The sequence below is a fragment of the Myotis nattereri genome (genome assembly GCF_964212035.1).
Source record: "Myotis nattereri genome assembly, chromosome: 4".
Lineage (NCBI taxonomy): Eukaryota > Metazoa > Chordata > Mammalia > Chiroptera > Vespertilionidae > Myotis > Myotis nattereri.
In genome coordinates this window covers 109,395,710-109,416,112 of record NC_138079.1, presented here as the reverse complement: position 1 = coordinate 109,416,112, position 20,403 = coordinate 109,395,710, and the positions used below count along the sequence as shown (strand labels likewise).

General features: G+C 49.1%; 1 protein-coding gene and 1 pseudogene across 2 annotated transcripts in view; one reads left to right on the top strand and one right to left on the bottom strand.

The window, feature by feature from the left end:
• Positions 1 to 20,403, bottom strand: part of GGA2 (golgi associated, gamma adaptin ear containing, ARF binding protein 2) — a gene marked incomplete at its 5' end in the record, with an annotated part of 40,313 nt that overhangs the window by 16,760 nt on the left and 3,150 nt on the right. The window contains 8 exons of the mRNA XM_081089663.1: positions 315 to 396; positions 3,720 to 3,857; positions 4,355 to 4,435; positions 6,645 to 6,748; positions 7,698 to 7,821; positions 9,655 to 9,753; positions 10,825 to 10,900; positions 11,663 to 11,747. Coding sequence (XP_080945789.1) covers positions 315 to 396; positions 3,720 to 3,857; positions 4,355 to 4,435; positions 6,645 to 6,748; positions 7,698 to 7,821; positions 9,655 to 9,753; positions 10,825 to 10,900; positions 11,663 to 11,747 — 789 coding nt within the window. The remainder of the gene's footprint in view (positions 1 to 314; positions 397 to 3,719; positions 3,858 to 4,354; positions 4,436 to 6,644; positions 6,749 to 7,697; positions 7,822 to 9,654; positions 9,754 to 10,824; positions 10,901 to 11,662; positions 11,748 to 20,403) is intronic.
• Positions 5,837 to 6,275, top strand: LOC308517621 (large ribosomal subunit protein uL15-like; annotated as a pseudogene). The gene has a single exon. The product of its transcript is annotated as a large ribosomal subunit protein uL15-like (transcript).

The following is a 20,403-nucleotide window of genomic DNA, read 5'->3' as shown; positions in this document are numbered from 1 at the left end:
TGGGCCTCTGTGGGACGTCAGCCTTTCTTCAGGCCACCAGCACTATCTACTCTTTCTTCTCTCACCCTCACACCCAATCTACATGGTAAATTTCCTCTTTCCATGCTTTCAGACCAGATGCTGATTTCTTGCTCAAGACTAGATTCTTCTAGAAATCAGTTCTAAGTCAAAACAGGTCATGCCCTTCCTGAGCCCATCACCATAAACCCAAAAGTCCGTTCTGCCTGTTCCTGGCACCCCAGAGGCACAACAGGAGGGCGCACGCCTGCCTGCACCTGGGCTGCTGCCTGTGCCGAGAGAAAGAGAGCCGTTACCTAGTGCGTCGTCATCGTCCACAGTGTCACTCGCCAGCCGGAACAGGGTGGGCCGTAGCTTCTCACACCTCTCATACACAACCTGGGGAACAGAGCTCCGCTCACCACACACCCTGGACCCACAGGAAGGCCGGGGTGTGCGTAAGCATGTGCAGAGCCGGGCCCCAGGAGCTCTCCTCCATCAGCCCCAAATTCATGACTGCAGGTTTGAAGTGACAGGGCAGTTACAGTTTCAGAAACAATCTGAACTACAATTGTATAAGAATTTTTTAAAATAATAATTAAAAAGGTGATAAGACCTTAGGTCAACCCTGGCCGGGCAGCTCAGTTGGTTAGAGTGTCATCCCAATACACCAAGGTTGCAGGTTCACCACCACCGGTCAGGACACATACAAGAATCAACCAGTGAATATGTAAATAAGTGGAACAACAAATCGGTGTTTCTCACTCTCTCCTCCTTCCTCTCTCCCAAATCCATCAATAATGTTTTTTTAAAGACTTTAGCTCAGAAAGAAACTACAATGTCAGTGTACAACATACTCTTCTTTAAGCTCCCTTCCCCTGCTCCCCCAAGAACAGCTTGCAATGAATGACCCTCCATGGAAGCCCATGGAGGCTTCCCATCCAACTGCTGTCGGGGCCAGTATTCTCTTTAGAGCAACATTCCCATGATTCCCACCACAGGTTCTCCAGAACTAAACCTCACCCCCTCACCCTACACCCAACACCATGTGGGAAAGCTCATCTCCGTCATCGCAGGGAGAGTGCTCCAGACCAGCGGTCGCCAACCTTTTGTACGTCATGGACCACCAGTTGGCAACCGCTGCTCCAGACCACTTCACCGTCCACACACTGCTGAGGAGCACACAGCTTCTGCACACCTCAAGCTCCCTCCCTGCACGGGAGCTCCACTAACACTCCAGCCCTCTCTGGGCGCTGAGGAAATAGCCCATCCCACAGGCGAGTCCGGGAGAGGAAGCAGAAGGAGCCCTTCCTTCAGCTGTGCTCTGGAGTGTGACCTGCCTCCATGGAAGCCCACAATTGCATCTGCTCCTACCTGCTCTAAGTGTTAAAGAAGGAACCCCCGGTGGGAAGCACAGTGGTGTGCCAGCAACATCTTAGGTGGCAGGTAAACCTGCCTGGTTCTAGGGTTCAGTATCAGCAAGCCACTGGCCGGTACTTACTTGCTACATTTTCCAACATCAGCTTTATCCATTATCAAGATGAACTTTTGTTTCCAGCTGCGTTTCTCCTACCCCGTAGCTGGTTATTATCTTGGCTGGGGGAAAATTGCGCTATTTTTTTAAAGCATTTTTTAAAAGTATGTTTTTATTGATTTGAGAGCAAGAGGGGAAGGAAGAGGGAGAAATAGAGAAACATCAATTTGGCTGATACCTGCACACCCCAACTGGGGATCGAACCCAAAACCCGGGCATGTGCCTGACGGGGGAATAAAATCTCTGACCTTTTGGTACATGGGATGATGGACATCCCACCGAGCCACACCAGCCAGGGCAAAACTGTTCTACTTAAAAGCCCAACATGCCAACCCTCCTGAGGGATTCTGGTACAGCTGAGACAGGTTAGTAAAAACTAGGAAAATTCCCTGGCGTGTGATGAGGAAACTGAGACAAATGGCTGAACAAACGGCCAGCAGGACTGCGCAATTAACAGCCAGCTGATAAATGACAAAACCCTGTCCTCCCACACAGAGCCCTAAGAGCAGGTGGTTTAAATCACCACAGTCAGGGATCCAGTTAGATCCAGACTAAAGCAAGATGGAGGAAAAATGGACCAGGAAAGTGGCCCCAGACTCCATGATACGCTCATTTTAATACATCAGCATACTAACTGTCACACCTGGAAATCCAATGACCATTCTGTTGGCCCTCCCCTGGGCCCTCCCCTGGAACTCCCACCTGAAGAAAACAGACACAACCTCCAGACAAAGAACACCAGCTTGCGCTCTTGTTTGAGCACCCCCACACCTCCTTCCTCAGGCACCTCTTTCCTTAGGCGTGTGCTTCTGCTTTCTTTATCCTAAGATCTAAGGGTCCCCACAAGACTTGCAACCAGGAAGCAGTGGGCAGCAGCAGCTCATCCCAGGCTAATCCCTGAACCTGTCTCTAAGGGCCCTTCCTTTGCCTCACTGTCCTAATCTTTAATAAACTTTTGCTTCACCTGCACAAGTCAAGAACCTGGAGGTCGCCTGACACGTGAAAGGGACAGGGCCAGCTCCAGTCACACAACCTCACCATGGGAGATCGGCTTTGGAGTGTCTGCCTGGCTCAAGCCCCCAACCCTTCTGAGTCCAGTCCCCTCCCGCCACAGCCTAAGACCAGCACATTTTTCTCTATAACTCTGCCCAATCCCAGTCACAGCTGATTGACCCAGGCAGAAACATGAGCCACACTGGCCAAGTAGATTTTTCTCTCAGGAATTTGGTGTTGGGAAAGACTAGTTTGTTTCTGCTAGCTTTGTGAAATGGAAGGGCAGGAACTCTATGTGAAGGGTCTGCCCTATGCAGAGAAGTATAAAAAGCCAGAATGCAGAAAGTGATGGAGGGAGCCTGTGAGGGAAGCAGAAAGCAGTGCTCCAGAGGGATTGAGAATGGCTGACTCAGACATTCCCACCATCCCCTGCCTGGCTACACCAAGTGGTGGTGTGTCTTAGGTATGACACCAGAGCATCATCAACAAAAGAAAAACAGAGACAAACTGAACTTCCAAATTAAAAGCTTTTGCCCTGGCCAGCGTGGCTCCGTTGCTCCAGCGTGTTGTCCTGTGCACTGAAAGGTTGCCGACAGTTCGATTCCCGGTCAGGGCACATGTCTGGATTGCGGGCTCCATCCCTGATAGGAGGCGTGCAGGAGGCAGTTGATCAATGTTTCACTCTCATATTGATCAATGTTTCTCTTTCCCTTCCTCTCTCTAAAAAGCAGTTTTTTTAAATCTTTAAAAAAAAATTAAAAACTTTTTGCTTCAAACGACAGTCAAGACAGTTAAAAGACAACCCGCAGAGTATATCCAGAATCTATAAAGAATTCTTCATTGTGCCCTAGCTGGGTGGCTCAAGTAGTTGGAGTGTTGTCCTATGTATCAAACGGTTGTGGGTTCGATTCCCAGTCAGGGCACAAGCCTAGTTTGTGGGTTTGATCCCTGGTAAGGGTGCGTGCAGGAGGCAATCGACTGATGTTTCTCTCTCTCTAAAAAAATCAATAAAAACATATCCTCTGGTGAGAATAAAATAAAAAAGAATTCTTGATCTTAACAATGGCTGGACAGATGGACACATCAACACTCAGCAAATACGCTGTAAAGAGGTGCAATTTCTAGTATGTCAGTTACATTTAGCTACTCCTGAACTGTTCCCTTCCTTTATTTCTTTGCGATCAGAGAAGAGTACCTGCAGGGCCTCCTGGTCTGGCGGAGCCTGTCCCGGCCTGCGATACCTGCTCAGCATTTCCTGCAGCACCTTCACGTGGCTCCGCACTTCCTCCACGGCACTGACTCTCTTGGACACCTTCTCTGACTTCTCTTGCTCCTGTGGGAGAGGGGATGGCAGTGAGGAAGCAGAAGGCCTGGATAAAGCCTGAACAGGGGTGGGAAGGGGCAGTGCACGGGGGAGAGCTCAGGCAAGTCCTGAAATGGACAGAGGGAGTGCTTGCTCGGCGGTGAGGAAAGGCCTCCAAGCCCAGGATTCCTGGGGAAGACAATGCAGCAGGGGCCTGGCGAGCCACTACTTTGTACCATCAGCCTTAACTCTCTGAAAAACAGATTCCCAAACTGGATCTGTCCACACAGTACCTGCCACTGGGACAAAACTGGTGTCTGTGAAACACTTTGCGCTCCTGGACAGAAGTAATTAGAAAGCATATAGCATGACCCCTGCTTCCAGTCACCACCTGCAACCTCAGGGAGCCCATGGCTGTTCCCCAGCTCAGAGTAGGGTAATCCCTGCCCCAGAGAGCTGCGCACACACACACACTGTGCAGCCCTGTCCAAGGCTGGTTCTGCAGAATGCTGTAGGAAAACGCCTACCTCCTTGACCAAACTCTTGATCAGCCGATTCGCAGCCTGCAGATCCTCAGGGTGGCTGCTCTTCAGAAGCCTTGTCAGAAGCTGCAGGTGAACAAGAAGCGTAGGCTGAACTACTCCCCGTGGTGTCAAATGGCCAGTGTGTGGCATCAGCAATAGAAGAGCTAACACTGATAGGAGCTTTACATTTCACATGAATTATCTGAGCAAATCTGCGCGATCATGCAGCCATGTAAGTACTACCTCTATCTCCACAGACCACTGGTTTCAGGGCGGTAAGGTGGAGGATGCTAGCCCCCAGAAGACACTTGGCAAAGTCGGGAGACACGCTGGTTGTCACAATTGGGGATGCTACTGGATCTAGTGGGGGAGGCCAGGGATGCTGTAAACATCCTACAGTGCACAGGCAGCCCCAACAAGAAAACTAGCTTGCCCAAAAGTCAATAGTGTCGAGTTGTCCTGGACCATGGACTCTACGATGCGGCAGCCCTTGGCGATCTTGTTTGCTTTATTCCCAATGCCCAGCAGAACACCTGGCACATAGGAGTCACTCAATCTTTGGTGGATGGAGGGCAGAAATGATGAGGCTACTGAGCCCAGAAAGTGTAAGCAGCTCTCACGGGTTTCTTTCTCAGAAGTCCAAGCCCTAACTCCTCCCTTGCTCCTTCCCCGCTCTGCAGTGTTAGACACCAGCAGGGAGGAGCCAGGGAGCACAGAGCAGCCCTGCTCGTCTGCCTCCAGGATGCCATGCCCCTGAGGATCTGGTCCAGGCAAGGAAGGCACAGCTGGAAGGCCATGGGTACCAGAGAGACACACATATGGCCTGGCGCTCTCCTGGTACTGCACTTACCGGACCTGTGAGGGACCAAGGCCAGGAACGATCCAAAGCACCAACACCACTGATGCGCTGGGCAGTGGTTCCCAACCTTCTTTTGGCCACACCCCACCTAAGCATCCCTTAAATCCTGATACTCCCCCGTGGTATATAATTCTAAGTGCACTCCTATTCACGTGGAGGAAGCCTAAATGGCCATTATCTTGGTCTAAACAAGCTTCCAAAGAACATGGCACCCAAGAAAGAGAAAAATAAAAGAACGAAAGGACAGTTCAAATACTGAGGAAGAGATCACTAAGAAATTGTTTAAAAAAAAATGAAGTAATATGAAAAAATAGCAAATAAAGTTTCAAAACATGTAATAGAGAACTGATGCATAAATGTCACAATATGTATTTATATACTGCATATGAGGACCCTAGAACCATAAGAAGTGCACAGTTTCACTGTTAATAACTCATTCTCGAATTGCCCCCTTAAAAATCAAATTACCCCCCTGTGCGGCATGTGCCACACTGGGAACCACTGCTCTACGGTAACCCAGGGTCTTGGCCTGGGTTTTGACCACCTCCTTCCCCTTACTGATGTCTGAAGATTCTTGGAGGCAGCAGAAGGAAAATGGGTAGGTCTTTTGCGTCTTGGCCACCGACATGCCATCCAGACTGAAGACCCGGAAACTTCGGGGCCACATGAGCCACGGCCACGGCCGCATTGGCAAGCACAGGAAGCACAGGGGGCCGAGGTAATGCTGGCGGCTTGCATCGTCACAGGACCAACTTCGACAAATATCACCCAGGCTACTTTGGGAAAGTGGGTATGAGACATTACCACTCAAAGGGGAACCAGAGCTTCTGCCCAACTGTCAGCCTCGATAAGCTGTGGGCCCTGGTCAGTGAGCAGACACAGGGAAATGCTGTCAAGAGCAAGACTGGAGCTGCTCCTTCACTGATGTGGTGCGATCGGCTACTACAGAGTTCTGGGGAAGGGAAAGCTCCAGAGCAGCCTGTCATCGTGAAGGCCCAGTTCTTCAGCAGAAGAGCTGAGGAGAAGATGAAGGGTGTTGGTGGGGCCTGTGTCCTGGTGGCTTGAAGCTACATGGAAGGAAGTTCATTAAAATGTCCACAAGTTTAAAAAAAGGGGGGGGGGGGCAGGGGGGGAAAATGCCAGGCTTACTGGCACTAAAAAGACCTAAGTCAACACACGACGGGTTATTTCCATATGACTGACCATCTGCACCACAGAAAACACCCAACCCTTATGCTACCTCACTTGTAAAAACCTGCTCCAGAGAGAACTCGCATCAGGGCCCACCAAGTCAGAGCAGAACCTTGCCATGTTCTCCCACACTTTGGTTCAGGGCTCAGAAGACATTTCAGGGGACATTTGAAGGGAGCCCCAATAAGAAGGGGTCTGATCAGATTCCAGGTACGCCACCAAGGTCAGAGAAGAGCTCCTTACCTTTGACTTTTCTTCATCAGCATCGAAGATGGAGCTCCTGGGCCAGGGAGAAGGTGGGGGCAAGATTTTATCCACTGGTAGTTTAGGGTCTTGCTTTATGATTCCTGAAACATGCAATTCATGAAGTGAAGATACTGATACGGGTACCCACTGACTTCATCAGGATCCCGTATAAACTCCAGTTCCTGATGCCGACAGGCAACATCGTCAACGGCCTTCAAAGATACATCCAGGGTACAATCTGCATCCTCCCTCCAGAGAACCGAAGGAACCAGCACCAAGACATCAGGGCCGACCAAGTCAGAGCAGAACCAGAGCCTATGGTTAGCAGCTTACAGAGTCTATGCTATAAAAATACTGATCATTTTATTCAGGTACATACCTCCCAGGGCCCAAAAGCTACAGCAGGATCCCTGACACTCCTAAAGTCATTGAGTGCATGTGACGGGAAAATAGTCCATCCCAAACCCAGGTCCTTCCTCTGCAGAGCCCAGGGTACGGGAGGATGGATTCCCAGTGCCACACAGGACACAGCATACAAACTCACAAAGAATACAGAAGCTCGGGGTAACAGGCTGTCCTCCTCCCCGGGTGTCAGTGTCGGGGTCTCTATCTCCGAGACCAGGGACACAGTGCCTGTCTCAGACTGAGGCCTAGTCAGAGCAGAGATGACGACACTAACAAGCAACAATGGTCTACCTCCTGCCAGGAAAGGCAAGGGCGCAAGACCGTCTCTGAGGCACTGAGGACGACCTCAGCTAAGAGCAGCAGACACTGAGAAAAGCTCTAGCAAACCAGCCCATACCCTCACCACAAGCTAACCCTGGAGGAAGCTGAAGTCTGCTACAGTGAGGACAACCCCAGCAACAACAATCTCAAACCAGCTAGCTCCTGCCACCAGCAGGAGAGGTTTGCCCACTGCTAGACAGTGAAAATTACTGGTCTCGGTTTCCACTGTCCAGCTTTCACCCACAAAGCACAAAGCACTCAAAACAGCAAAAAGGAACAAATGCTGTGAAAAAGGGAACACAGCGCAAATAATGGAAATCAGACCTTGTTTCTTCAGCATCTGATAAGCATCTCGGATCTTAATGTCTTCTGGAAACCAGACTGTCCAGCTGAAGAGGATTTCGATGACTCTTCCTTTAACCTTTTCTGTGGTCCAGGACCCTAGGTACTGAAAGCAATCAGGAAGGAGAATTACAGAGCTGGCGGAGATGCTGCTAATGCCGGAGCAGATAACTGCCCCAGGTTGAGAGCTGAAGCTCAGCCAGAAGTCAAATCACCTGGGACAAGGAGCTAAAATTAAAACCCATCATATATTGGCCTGGGTTAGAGCCACTGGAGACACGCATTGTTTGACTGGGGCAGGTGAGGAATAATAAAGAATATGTTTGGTCTTTGTCTCCAGTTCTGGCACAGAGTTTCAAAAGCCCTTGGAAGTTTTTGAGTGATAGGAATCTTTGTTACTCACAACGAGCCCCCTTGGACCAGACCTGAGTTTAAGCTAACCTCAGAGTGGGAATTCATTTCAAGGGAGGGGCTGACTATGCCACAAGGCCAACCATGTGACCAGAGGGTTGGGACTTTCAGCCTCATTTGACCCCAATAGGGGAGAGGGGCTGGAGAGTGAGTCCAATCACCCAGCCAATAATTTAACCCATTGTGCCTTCATACGAGAACTCTGGGTAAAGCTGAAACAAGGCCCACCAAGCTCCCTGACTGAACACATCGATGTGCTGAAGGGTGGTGGGCTGGGCGCCATAAGAAAAGGCACACAAGCTCTTGCTCCTCTCCCCCCAAGACCCTGGCCATGTATCCCCTCCATTTGTCTCCTTTATAACCACAGTAAGTACAGTGCTTTCCTGTAGTGAATATGGAACCTGTGGAGGTGGTCTGGGAAGTCCAACTCTGTAGTTGGTCAGGCAGAAGAACAGACTCATGGCTGGTGTCTAAATTAGGCATCATCTAAGTATCATGAAGTCCTGATCACGTAGGCTCTGCACTAACTCTGGATAGTGTCAGAACTGAACTGAATTAAACTGTAGGACACACAGTTGGTATCAGAGAAGTGTTGCTGGAAAGCAGCAAAGAAAGGCTCCATCTGTGTCAGTTACCTGAGAATGCAGAGCTGAGACAGGTGCCAAGGGGAAAGGTGCAGAGGACAAGGCAAGAAGTGGTATGAAACTTAAAGCGACATCTAGCATCTCTTGCTGTCTACCAGGAAACCTGTGCTCCCCATCTAGGCCACCCATCCACAAGGCCATTGGGCAATACACACACACACACACACACACACACACACACACACACACACTCTAGAGGCCCAGTGCATGAAATTTATGCACTTGGGGGTGCAGTCTGGGAGCCCACGGGGAGCAGGCCTAAGCTGGTAGTCAGACATTGTCAGCGCTGCCGCAGAGGCGCGAGAGGCTCCCACCACCGCAGCTGCGCTCGCCAGCCATGAGCCCGGCTTCTGGCTGAGTGGTGCTCCCCCTGTGGAAGTGAACTGACCACCTGCGTTGAGCGTCTGCCCCCTGGTGGTCAGTGCGCATCATAGCGACCGGTCATTCCGCTGTTCGGCTGATTTGCATATTAGCCTTTTATTACATGGGATTTTTATTGATTTTAGAACGAGAAGAAGGAAGAGGAAGAGAGAGAAACATTAATTGGTTGCCTTCCCCAACCTAGACCAAGCCTGCAACCTATGTATCCTGACCAAGAATCAGACTGGCAACCTTTCAGTGCACATGATAACACTCAACCAACTGAGCCCCTCCGGCTGGGCCAAAAGGCCATTTTTAAAGGGAGAATAATTTAAAGATGCTAACAATGGAGGGCAGGGATCAGCAAAGTCATCCTAGTCCTTGGAGAAGAGAGCTTTGCCATCTAGGGCCTCCTCTCTCAGCTCCTTCACAAACCTGAGACAGGCCGTACACAGGAGGGGGCAAGAGTTTAAAGGCTGGGCCAGGTGCAGTACAGTAAGCAGGGCCAAGACCATGGCACTCACCTTTGGGGACAGCACTTTGATCAGCTCATTCAGGAAGCGGAACTTGGCCACCTCGTTGTGGAACTTCTCTCCACAGTGGTTCACACACGTCTCCAGCACCTGCACAGACACGGGACTCCCACGAGAATGGGAAAACCTCTGGCTCCAGGCTCGCCTGAAATCTGATGAGCACTTGCTGGAACCAGAGCTAGTTTTAACTCGGGACAATGAGGACACTGAAGTTTGGGGGAAAGGGTAACATTTTCAAATTTTTTTTAAAAAGCACCTATTTGATCTTGCTATATCTAACATGTTTGTGCCCAGAAAACAGCTCAGTGGTGTGTGTACTCTAAAGTCACCCCCCCTTTAAGGAGATCCTTTGGGCAGGTGACTCCCTCCAGCTCAGAGGCCACATCCAGTATGTAAGGCCCATGAATTGCTGAGCCACATGTCCCCTGCTGGCATGCAAGTGGGGCCTACACACATTTTCTTTGGTCCACGCTACTGTTAAACATGTCAGGTTAGTCACCAACATAAAAAAATTCAGAGAATTCACGCCTGACTGGCATAGCTCAGCAGTTGAACATCAAACCAGGAACCAAGAGGCCACCAGTCAGGGCACATGCCCAGGCTCAATCCCCACAGGTGTGCAGGCGGCAGCTGATTGATGATGTTTCTCTCATCAATGATTCTATCTCTATCCCTCTCCCTTCCTCTCTCTCTAAAAAAATCAATGAAATATATATTTTTAATTCAGAGAATTCATACAAAAATCTGGACTTACGGTTTCTCTTTAAAGACAAGAAATTCTAACAACAACGGGCCCAAACTCATGGCTGGCAATACCAGCCGGTGCCACACTGCAGCCATCCCTCCCTGGCTGGGCAAGCGCTCTCCAGGATTTTGGTCCTCACCCAGTGGCTCACTCACTACGTCACCAGTCTGGCCCTGTGGGCACTTAACTTACCAGCCCTGGTCTATGAAGAGCTAAGGAAATAAAACCTTTCTTTCCTTCTCCCAAAGCAAGCTCGGCGCTGCTCTCTAGAAGCAGACCTAGGATGGGCAACCAGAGCCCAGCCTCGGTGGCCAGCGAAGGTGAACCTCTGAGGCTCCCCACCACTCCAAAATGGGGCTGGGGCCCAGCTCCCTCTGGCTCAGGACAGGAGAATGGAGGCTAAGGGCCAAGCTTACCGTTAAGGCATAAAGAGCTTCTTTCTCTTGTGGAGACTGGATCTTATGGGCCAGCAGCCAGGGCGCATGGGTTGGGCTACGGGAAAACAAAGACACCTGGGCTCTGGGCGGACAGTCTGGCTACGTGCGCTCCATGAAGTCTCCTCCCTCCAGGAGTTTGGTCCCACAACAGAGGTGGAATGTGACTGGCACACGGCCCATGCACAAGCCTCTGAAGGAGGCCAACCCCACCTTCCCTTCCCACAACTACTGCTGTCCAGACACACCACCCTCCCCAACTCATGCACCCCAAAGCTCCGAGCAGAGCAGTCAGGACCAAGCCTACGGGTAGCCAGGTCATGAGCAACATAGACCCTGTTTGTTGTCTGATAAACACTAGAGTAGACATTGCGATCAAACTTTTAGCCCATTTCCAAATCCTGCATAGTCAGCAATATGCAGAATAAACATCTGATTCTTCAGTTCCTGTCCAGATGCTTTGGAAAAAAAATTCAACACAATCTTGCCCTTTTCTTGCCTCTTCTAAAGAAAGGTTACATTTAAATTATGGAGAGCACATGAGCTCTTTCACGCTGCTACCTTCTACCCGTATGTAACATCCAGGTCTCCTGAGTATGACTACTTCATAATGCTATTTTAAAAATAATTGCCAGTTACAAACTGACTATTTGTTTGTTTGTTTTTAAAAAACCACATGAATTTGCTATCTCTAAAAAAAAATGATGTTCTCAGCAGACTGTGGAGGGGAAAAAGAAAGAAAGGCTATTAAAATAGCCCCAAGACCAACGGCATGCGCTTAGTCCAAGGACCCCGTGGTCCAGCGTGAAGGTCACCTTACCCACTGGGATCAGTGTTCACCTGGTCACAGACGTTCTGGATGGCTGACCAATCCTGTTCTGGCATGCTGGGGTCTGTGGCTTTATCTGTCAAGTAAATGAAAGATAAAATTACAGAAAGCATAATAAAAAGAAACGTACACCTCTTCCCCTAAAATAAATATGACAGCCAAGAGCTATGACATCACACCTCTAGGGGATCAGACCTCTAGGCGACAGCCGAGACAGGCCCATCCCTGTGCTGTCCCCACCACAAGCAGTGGCTGGCACATGACACGGCCTCAGTGAACATTTGCTGACTGAATGAACAAGCACATTAGTTGTCAAGCTATAGCCCTGAAAGGGGCTCCATTGCCAGTGCAGGGAGCAGGACTCCCTTGCCATGAGGGTGGCAGGGGCCAGCCCCTGGAGGCTATTTGTAAGTTTCTTAGCTTTGTGACAGGAGGACAGAATACACTGAGGCTCCAGGTGGCTCCACTTGGTCATCTCACCATCTCCTCAAAAGCAACACCCTTAAATCTAAGCCTCAGCTTATTGAAGTCCTCCCTGACCATCCTATGTAAGAAGCTTCTCCATGTGTTGGCAGCTTGTCAATCTGACCTGAGGATATCTCCTCGCCTTCCCTCCTCATGATGCTGTCCCTTTTCACTATCACACACACTCCCAGGGACCCAGATCCAATCATACCAGGGTTCCCCACCTGAATACTCATACTTGGGTGAAATCTGAGGACACTGAACAGTGAAGGCATCAGGGCAGAGCCAGAGGCAGGAGCTACGTGGAGCGGGGCATTATCAGAAGCCTGACATGAGACCACAGTCCACTGAGGGAGGGGTAATTCCCGACCTCCCTGGGACACCCGTTTGTATGCATCCTTCCTGGTGCTGATGGTAGCAGCTTCTTCCTCTCCTCCCTCGAGAAAACCTGTGCTGCAGCCCAAGGACACCCACCCACGTGTCCCCATCCCCAGACTGAGCCAGGTCACATTCTCTCACAAAAGGAGTCGCTGAGACTAGCTTCCCAACACGCCCCTCTCCCCACTGTCTGGCCCATCAAGGCCAACCAGCGTCTCCAATGCATAGCTTACTGGTCCTGACAGAGAAGCTCTTTCAAACCCTGCAAACAGACTAATTCTCAGGGTCAGATTTCTGATGTATTCGGATGTTCTAAAACCATCTGAATTTCCATCTCCTCCCTGAAACCTCCTCCCCTACTATTCCAGCCCCTACTAATTCTCCTCCATCCTGATTACTCAAGACTCAGCGGCTGACTAGAGTTTACCTCTGCCTGACTGCAGGCACATTCATGTCATGTGGAAGTCATGTGTCTCCCCAGCTCAACGGTGAGACTCAAAGGACAGGTAATCACCTATCTTCCCACCCACGGCTTCCACTCTAAGTGAAAAAGGTGACCAAGGAAAGCGAAGGAATCGATTACCAATATCCATATACTCCTCACCTTTTTCCTCGTTAAAGCTCTGAGGTTCCACCTCTCAAAATCCTATCCACTTTTCTGGTCCCAATTCAAATGCCCCTTCTTCATAAACATGTTCTTCATAAACATAAACTTGATCTATATGAAAGCCCAGCCGATGTGGCTCAATGGTTGAGTGTTGACTATGAACCAGGTCACAGTTCAACTCCCGGCAAGGACACATGCCTGGGTTGCGGACTCGATCCCTAGCAGGGGGCGTGCAGGAGGCAGCCTATCAATGATTCTCTCTCATCATGGATGTTTCTGTCTCTCTCTTACTCTCCCTTCCTCTCTGAAATCAATAAAAAAAATATTTAAAAATTTTAAAAGATGCCCTTGATCTTTTTCTCCCACCACAGAAAACAGAAACTGTCTCTTCCTCTCTGAAGGTCCACATTCCACTGCCCCGGTAACTCCATCCCTTATTACATACATGTCCTTGGGCTCTCTGGGAAGTTAGAAAAATAGTACCTTTCTCACGGGATAGTCATGGAATTTAAAGAAAATAGTATCTAGCCCTAGCTGGTTTGGCTCAGTGGATAGAGTGTTGGCCTGCAGACCAGGTCAAGGGCATGTACCTCAGTTGCAGGCTCGAACACTGGCCCTGGTTTGGGCTCGTGTGGGAGGCAACCAATTAATGTCTCTCTCACACATCAATGTTTCTCTCTGTGTGTTTCTCCCTCTCCCTTCCACTCTCTATAAAAATCAATGGAAAAATATTCTCAGGTGAGGATTAATAAAAAATAAAAAATAAAAATAAGATAGTGTCTAAAGTGATCAGTGCAGTAGCAAATATTAAGTAATCAATAAAGAATAGCTAATCTTATCGTTATTGTAATACACAGCCTCAGCCTTTCCTCTTAAAAATATGTACAACTGCCTTATTACACCTATAGGGAATAAAATTCTTAAAACCAGAAGCCATATATTCCCCACAGAGCTTAGCACAATGCCTCAGCCACAAGTACAAAATAAATTACTCATGAAACAAATTATTTAAAGCAGCTGAGAGGGTTAAGTTGAAACGGAGGCGGATAGGGCAGGGTCCAGGGGAAAGCAAAGGCAGGTGGAACATAGGCAGAGGCAGACATGGCAGTTTGAGCAGGCTAATCACAGGAACCAACCAAGCAGAAATAATAAAATGTTTCTGGACTCAAAGTGGGAGGCATGGGAAACCAAGGGAGGGCCTGCATCAAGGTGTACGAACCGGAGAAAGTACAGCATAGGAACAGAGAAAGAACACACAGACACAGGGAGAGTCCAGTAGAGGGACAGAGAGGGGACACAGACACAGGGACAGTCCAGCACAGGGACAGAGAGGGAACACAGACACAGGGACAGTCCAGCACAGGGACAGAGAGCACATAGACACAGGGACAGTTCAGGTCTGTTGCTGGGCTAGAAGAATTGAGGAATCAATCAGGTGACAACACAGACTAGAGCAGGCTTTTAACAAATATACTAGTGTACCCCTGGACTACAAGGCTTTAGGGGGGAAGCCCATTATTGAGACCCCTCCCTTTTGAGGAGTCTGAATCTGCTTGTAATAAATTTTCCACACTTTAGCTTAAATCTTCTGGTCCATGGAAGACAACCCCAGGAAAAACACCTCAGCTCACCTTTCCAGTCATCACAGTGACTCTCAGAAAACCTGATTAAGGGGGTGTGAAGCATCTAACAAAACCCTACAGCATTTAAGCTTCCTGAGGTTTCGGTTCACTACCAGGTCAAGGCTGACGCCTCAAAGGCATTCGGCACTCAACACGTGAGAACAGCAGGCAGGCCCCAGCCCCTCACTGGCCTCCCAGAGGAGGTCAAAGGACAAGACAGGCACCAGCTTTTCCAGAGAAAGGAGAAGCTTCTGTGAGGCTAAGTCACGTTCCAGACCCTTTCCCAAGGCCAGGCAGCGGGAAGATCTATAAAGTGTGAGTGTTTCTTATTTTTATCATGAGATCTCACTCAAGGTTCGTTATAGCCCCAGTAACTGCAACAACAGCCACAGCTGCCGCTTAAAGAGCTGCCTGTGGCCCGACACCATGCTGAGTGTTTTCCAATCAGGCCTTCCTGCCCTTACAGCCTCAGAACAGGTGAAATTGGTCCTATTATCTCGCCATTTTAAAGGGTGTCCCAAAATTCACGCAAGAAGTAATTTTGATAGAAAACACAGGTTTATAATTAAAAATTGTAAATGTTTTATTGATTCATAAAGTATACAGTATAGGGTTATGTATGGAATAGCATATCGGGTAAATGGCCTCCACGGCTTTGCTGGCACATACGCACTCTTTTGTTGAAATTTTCCATGACCGTTTTGCATAAACGTGGCTGAATTTCTATGAGGCTCATTTTCATCTTGATGGCTTGGTTAGTTGACAAAATTTTCGCATTTGGGGTTCAGAAAATCCACAAGTGATTGTTGAGAAACAAATGCATCCACAGCGTGTCACTGTTTGGTGTGGATTTGGGGCTGGAGGCATCATCGGACCATTCTTCTTCGAAAATGCGGCTACTGAGGCAATAACAAGAGTGCGTATGTGCCAGCAAAGCCGTGGAGGCCATTTACCCGATATGCTATTCCATACATAACCCTATACTGTATACTTTATGAAATATAAAAAATTTACAATTTTTAATTATAAACCTGTGTTTTCTACCAAAATTACTTCTTGCGTGAATTTTGGGACACCCTTTACTAGTGGAGAGGCCCGCCCGTCCACAAAGCTATGAGAGGAGAGACAGTAACTGTCCCAGGTCGGCCTGACTCCTGGCACGTTCTTCACAGTAAAGGTTCAGTTCCTGGATAAAGGCAGGACATCTCGGAGAACTCGTTTCCTTGCCTTTCTTGCCACTAAGTCACCAGCTCCCTAGGCAAGAAGGTCCACATCATTCACCTTCCAGCACTAAAACAGTCACTGGCACAGGTATTTACTACGTGAATGAATGATTCATCTTTTGCTATGCAGTTGGCAAGGTGGCTGGACAGACTGCTGACTCCAGGAGACAGCTATTCCAGTTCTGAAATAACTGCGTTTCCCAACACATAACCCCAGCTACTTCAGAAGCCTAGAGCAGCTCCAAAGAACATGACCCCCACAGCACAGAAACTGGGTCCAACTGGGCCAAAGCAACTGCCCAGACCTGCTGATGCCAATCCCCTAATGAGTGGCTTGCTGATGCCAATCCCTGAGAGGGCATAGCCAGTGAGAAACTCACAGAACCCCTTTCCTGTGTCTCAGGACCATCACTGCCCCATCAGGGCACTGAGAATGGCTACCCCTGGCACCAAGGCGGTTTATTTAACTGGCACTTGGGCAGCAAATAATACTACTGTCACAGATTAGCTTAATAAAAGCAAGGTGTGTAGGCATTTCAAGTAGACTACTTGGTAAGAGATATTAAGAAAACTGTTGAGAAAAACTAAGATGGCGGCATAGATAAACACCGGGAAATAGTCGCCTCCCACAACAATTGAAAATTAGCCCAAAGGACGGAGCAAACATCGTCCAAAACAACAGGAAGGCTGGCTGAGTGTAATTTCTACAACTAGAAGAAAAGAAAAGCACGCTGAGAGCCAGAGGAGCTGCGGAGGCTGAATGCAGAGGTACGGCGGCGGCTCGCGCGCGCGGGAAGGGGGTGGCACCTGAGGACGCGGCTGTCTTTTTGAATCACAAGCTCCCGACTGCTCTGAACTCCGGTTCTGGGAAGTCTCTGGGGACCCAGGTCTCATACGGGGAGAGGCTGCTCTCTCAGGCGGCAGCGGGCGAACTTGGGGGCAGATTTCCCTCGGAGGTGCTTGCAGCCATTGCCGGGACACTGAGACGCGACTCCGGGCGCGGAGAATCAGCCATAGCTTCTTTCCCCGCCCTTTTGACTCCCTGAGACCCCGCCCCACCCAGGCTGCGGCAGAGGCTTTTGCATGTGAATGCCCCAGAACTTTGCAACCTGATAATTACCTAACTGCAGCCAGGCCAGCCAGACCCGGAACTTCCAAGAGAAGGCCCAAGGCCCCGCAGCGGCTTGCATTGCTTCACAGCTGAGCCTCCTCGTAGTTCCTGCTGTGTGGCCTCAGGCAGGGGCTGAATTAGCACCTCCTTAGATCCAGGAGCCACTGTACCCAGTGGTCAGAGGGGGTCCATCCTCCCACTTCAGACACAGCTGCTTCCCACAGCCAATTGGCCTGGAGGTCAATTCCTCCCAGTGATCCTACAACAATCGAGGCACCAAGAGTGCACCAAAAGTGTCCACCCCAGGTAACTGGGGAGGCTGAGCCACTGGGCCCTACAGGACACCCAGCGCGCAGGCCACTCTATCAACACAGGGAAGCAGCCAAAATGCGGAGACAAAGAAACAGGTCACAATTGGCAGAAACGGAGGAGGCCAGACGACTGGATATAGAGTTCAAGGCCACGTTTATAAGGTTTGTCAAGAATTTTATGGAAACCGCCGATAAATTTAATAAATCCCTCAAGGAGTATGGTGAGACCATGGAGGTCATGAAAAAGGACCAATTAGAAATTATGCATACACTGACTGAAATAAAGAATACTTTACAGAGATCCAACAGCAGACAAGAGGATCCCAAGAATCAAGTCAAAGATTTGAAATGCAAAGAAACAAAAAATACCCAACCGAAAAAGAAAAAGGAAAAGAGATTCAAAAAATATGAAGATAGTGTAAGGAACCTCTGGGACAACTTCAAGCGTACCAACATCAGAATTATAGGGGTACCAGAAGGAGAGAGAGGGCAAGATATTGAAAACCTTTTTGAAGAAATAATGACAGAAAACTTCCCCCACCTGGTGAAAGAAATGGACTTACAAGTCCAGGAAGCGCAGAGAACCCCAAACAAAAGGAATCCAAAGAGGACCACACCAAGACACATCATAATTAAAATGCCAAGAGCAAAGGATAAAGAGAGAATCTTAAAAGCAGCAAGAGAAAGACAGTCAGTTACCTACAAGGGAGTACCCATCCGACTGTCAGCTGATTTCTCAACAGAAACCATGCAGGCCAGAAGAGAGTGGCAAGAAATATTCAAAGAGATGAATAGCAAGAACCTGCAACCAAGATTACTTTATCCAGCAAAGCTATCATTCAGAATGGAAGGTCAGATAAAGAGCTTCACGGATAAGAAAAAGCTAAAGGAGTTCATCACCACCAAACCAGCATTATATGAAATACTGAAAGGTATTCTTTAAGAAGAGGAAAAAGAAAAAAGGAACTCTTACCATTTGCCACAGCATGGATGGAACTGGAGAGTGGATAAATACCACAAGATCTCACTTATTTGTGGAATATAATGAACAACATAAACTGATGAACAAGGACTGATCCAGAGACGGAGAGGCATTGATTGGACTGTCGGGCCTTGGAGGGAAGGTAGGGGAGGGTGGGGGCAAGGGGGAAAGATCAACCAAAGGACTTATATGTAAGCATATAGGCCTAACCAATGGACATGGACAACGGGGGGGTGAGGGGGAGAGCGGGGAGAGGGGGGATAGAGGGTACACATATGTAATATCTTAATCAATAAAAAATATTAAAAAAAAAAAAAAAAAGAGAGAGAGAAAAAAAAAAAAAAAAAAGAAAACTGTTGAGCCCTAGCCAGTTTTGCTCAGTGGATAGAGCGAAGGCCTACGGACTGAAGGGTCCCAGATTCGATTCCGGTCAAGGGCACATGCCTGGGTTGCACACTCGATCGATCATTAGGGGCATGCAGGAGGCAGCCAATCAAGGATTCTCTCTCATCATTGATGTTTCTCTCTCTCTCTCCTGCTCCCTTCCTCTCTGAAATCAATAAAAATATTTTTTAAAAAAAGAAAGAAAGAAAACTGTTGAGCCCTGGCTTGGTGAGGCTCAGTTGGATGAGCATCATCCTGGGTAGTGGGGGCCTCCGGTTTGTCTCCTGGCCAGGGTGCGTGCAGGGATTGGCTGATTAGTATTTCTCTCTCACATCGATGTTTTTCTCTCTCCCCTCCTCTCCCTTCCTCTCTCTCTAAAATTAAAAAAATAAAAAAGTTAAAATAAAAGAGGAAAGAAAACTGCTTACACTTCTGATTGTGAGTGAAATGACTCATCCTAGAGTGACTAATCCAGAAGAAATACCACCTCCCACCCCCTGCACCCAAACGCCAGGGGCATGCCTCTGGCCCTCTGGCCGGCTGGAGCAACCTGTGCTATACGACAGGGGAGCCCTAAGGAGCATCGGATTCAACCCATCCACAGCAGGCACTGCACTGCACGGGACCCATCTGCAGGAGGTGCACTGACTGCTCCGGCCCAGCAGCCATCCAACAAGCATATGCTAAAGGGTATCCTGTGCTGGGCTCCTCGACAGAGATTGAACTCAGCCCTGGAGAAGCTCCGAGACATAAATAGATTGTAACCCAGACACTCCTAATCCCAAGGGAGGCATACAAGTGGGGCTGGAAAAAAGACAGGACACACCCCCTGGGAGGAGGTCCAGCTGGAAGGGGCTCACTGAGCACCCGGCTTTAAGCTACTGCCTGCTGGCGGCACGACCAGCCACGCGAATCCCAGAGACCCAGAGGGCCTGGTCTGCTTTCAATGGCAGGAGACTGGCAACCACCTAAGATGTCCGCTACTGGGGACTGGTTAGCCAAGCCACAGGACACCCATACATCGGGGTGTCTGGGGCTTTCATTAACAGGAATCCAGCAGTTACACAGTCATGTGAAACACTGACCAAAATCATCCACGCGGGGAAACTCCTGAATGACACAAGTTGCTGTGTGTATTTTTAAAGCGTGAAACTTCTGGTAACAGCTTCCTGATGACCCTTTGGGAACTACTCCTTCCCTATTCTAGGTGTAATGGTTTTCCTTTCTCCTGTTTTTGGGAATCCTATATGAGCTAGTTTTCTGTCACTCAAAACTAGAAAGACTAATGATAGCAGTAGCTAACATTGCTATGTGCCAGGCACTACTCCAGGTGTACACAGGTATTGATTCCTTTGATGCCTATCACCCTAAAAGGCGCCTGTTTTGACTCTAGTCCCCTCTTGGAAACTCAGCTGCCCTGCTCAATGAGGCAAGGTCTGTCAATGAGCCGAGCTCAGCAGTCCTCAGCAACCTAAGTGACTTCCTTCTCCATCCAGCCTGCTGCCCTGGCCTTTGCAACCTCCCCACCCTCATCCTCCCACTGCACCCCCTCAGTGCCCCATCCCCGCCTCCCACAACTCTGGTTTAACTCTAGTTCACCTTCTCTGCTCCTACTGGGTGGAGGTCGGGAGGCATCAGGTGATCCTGCC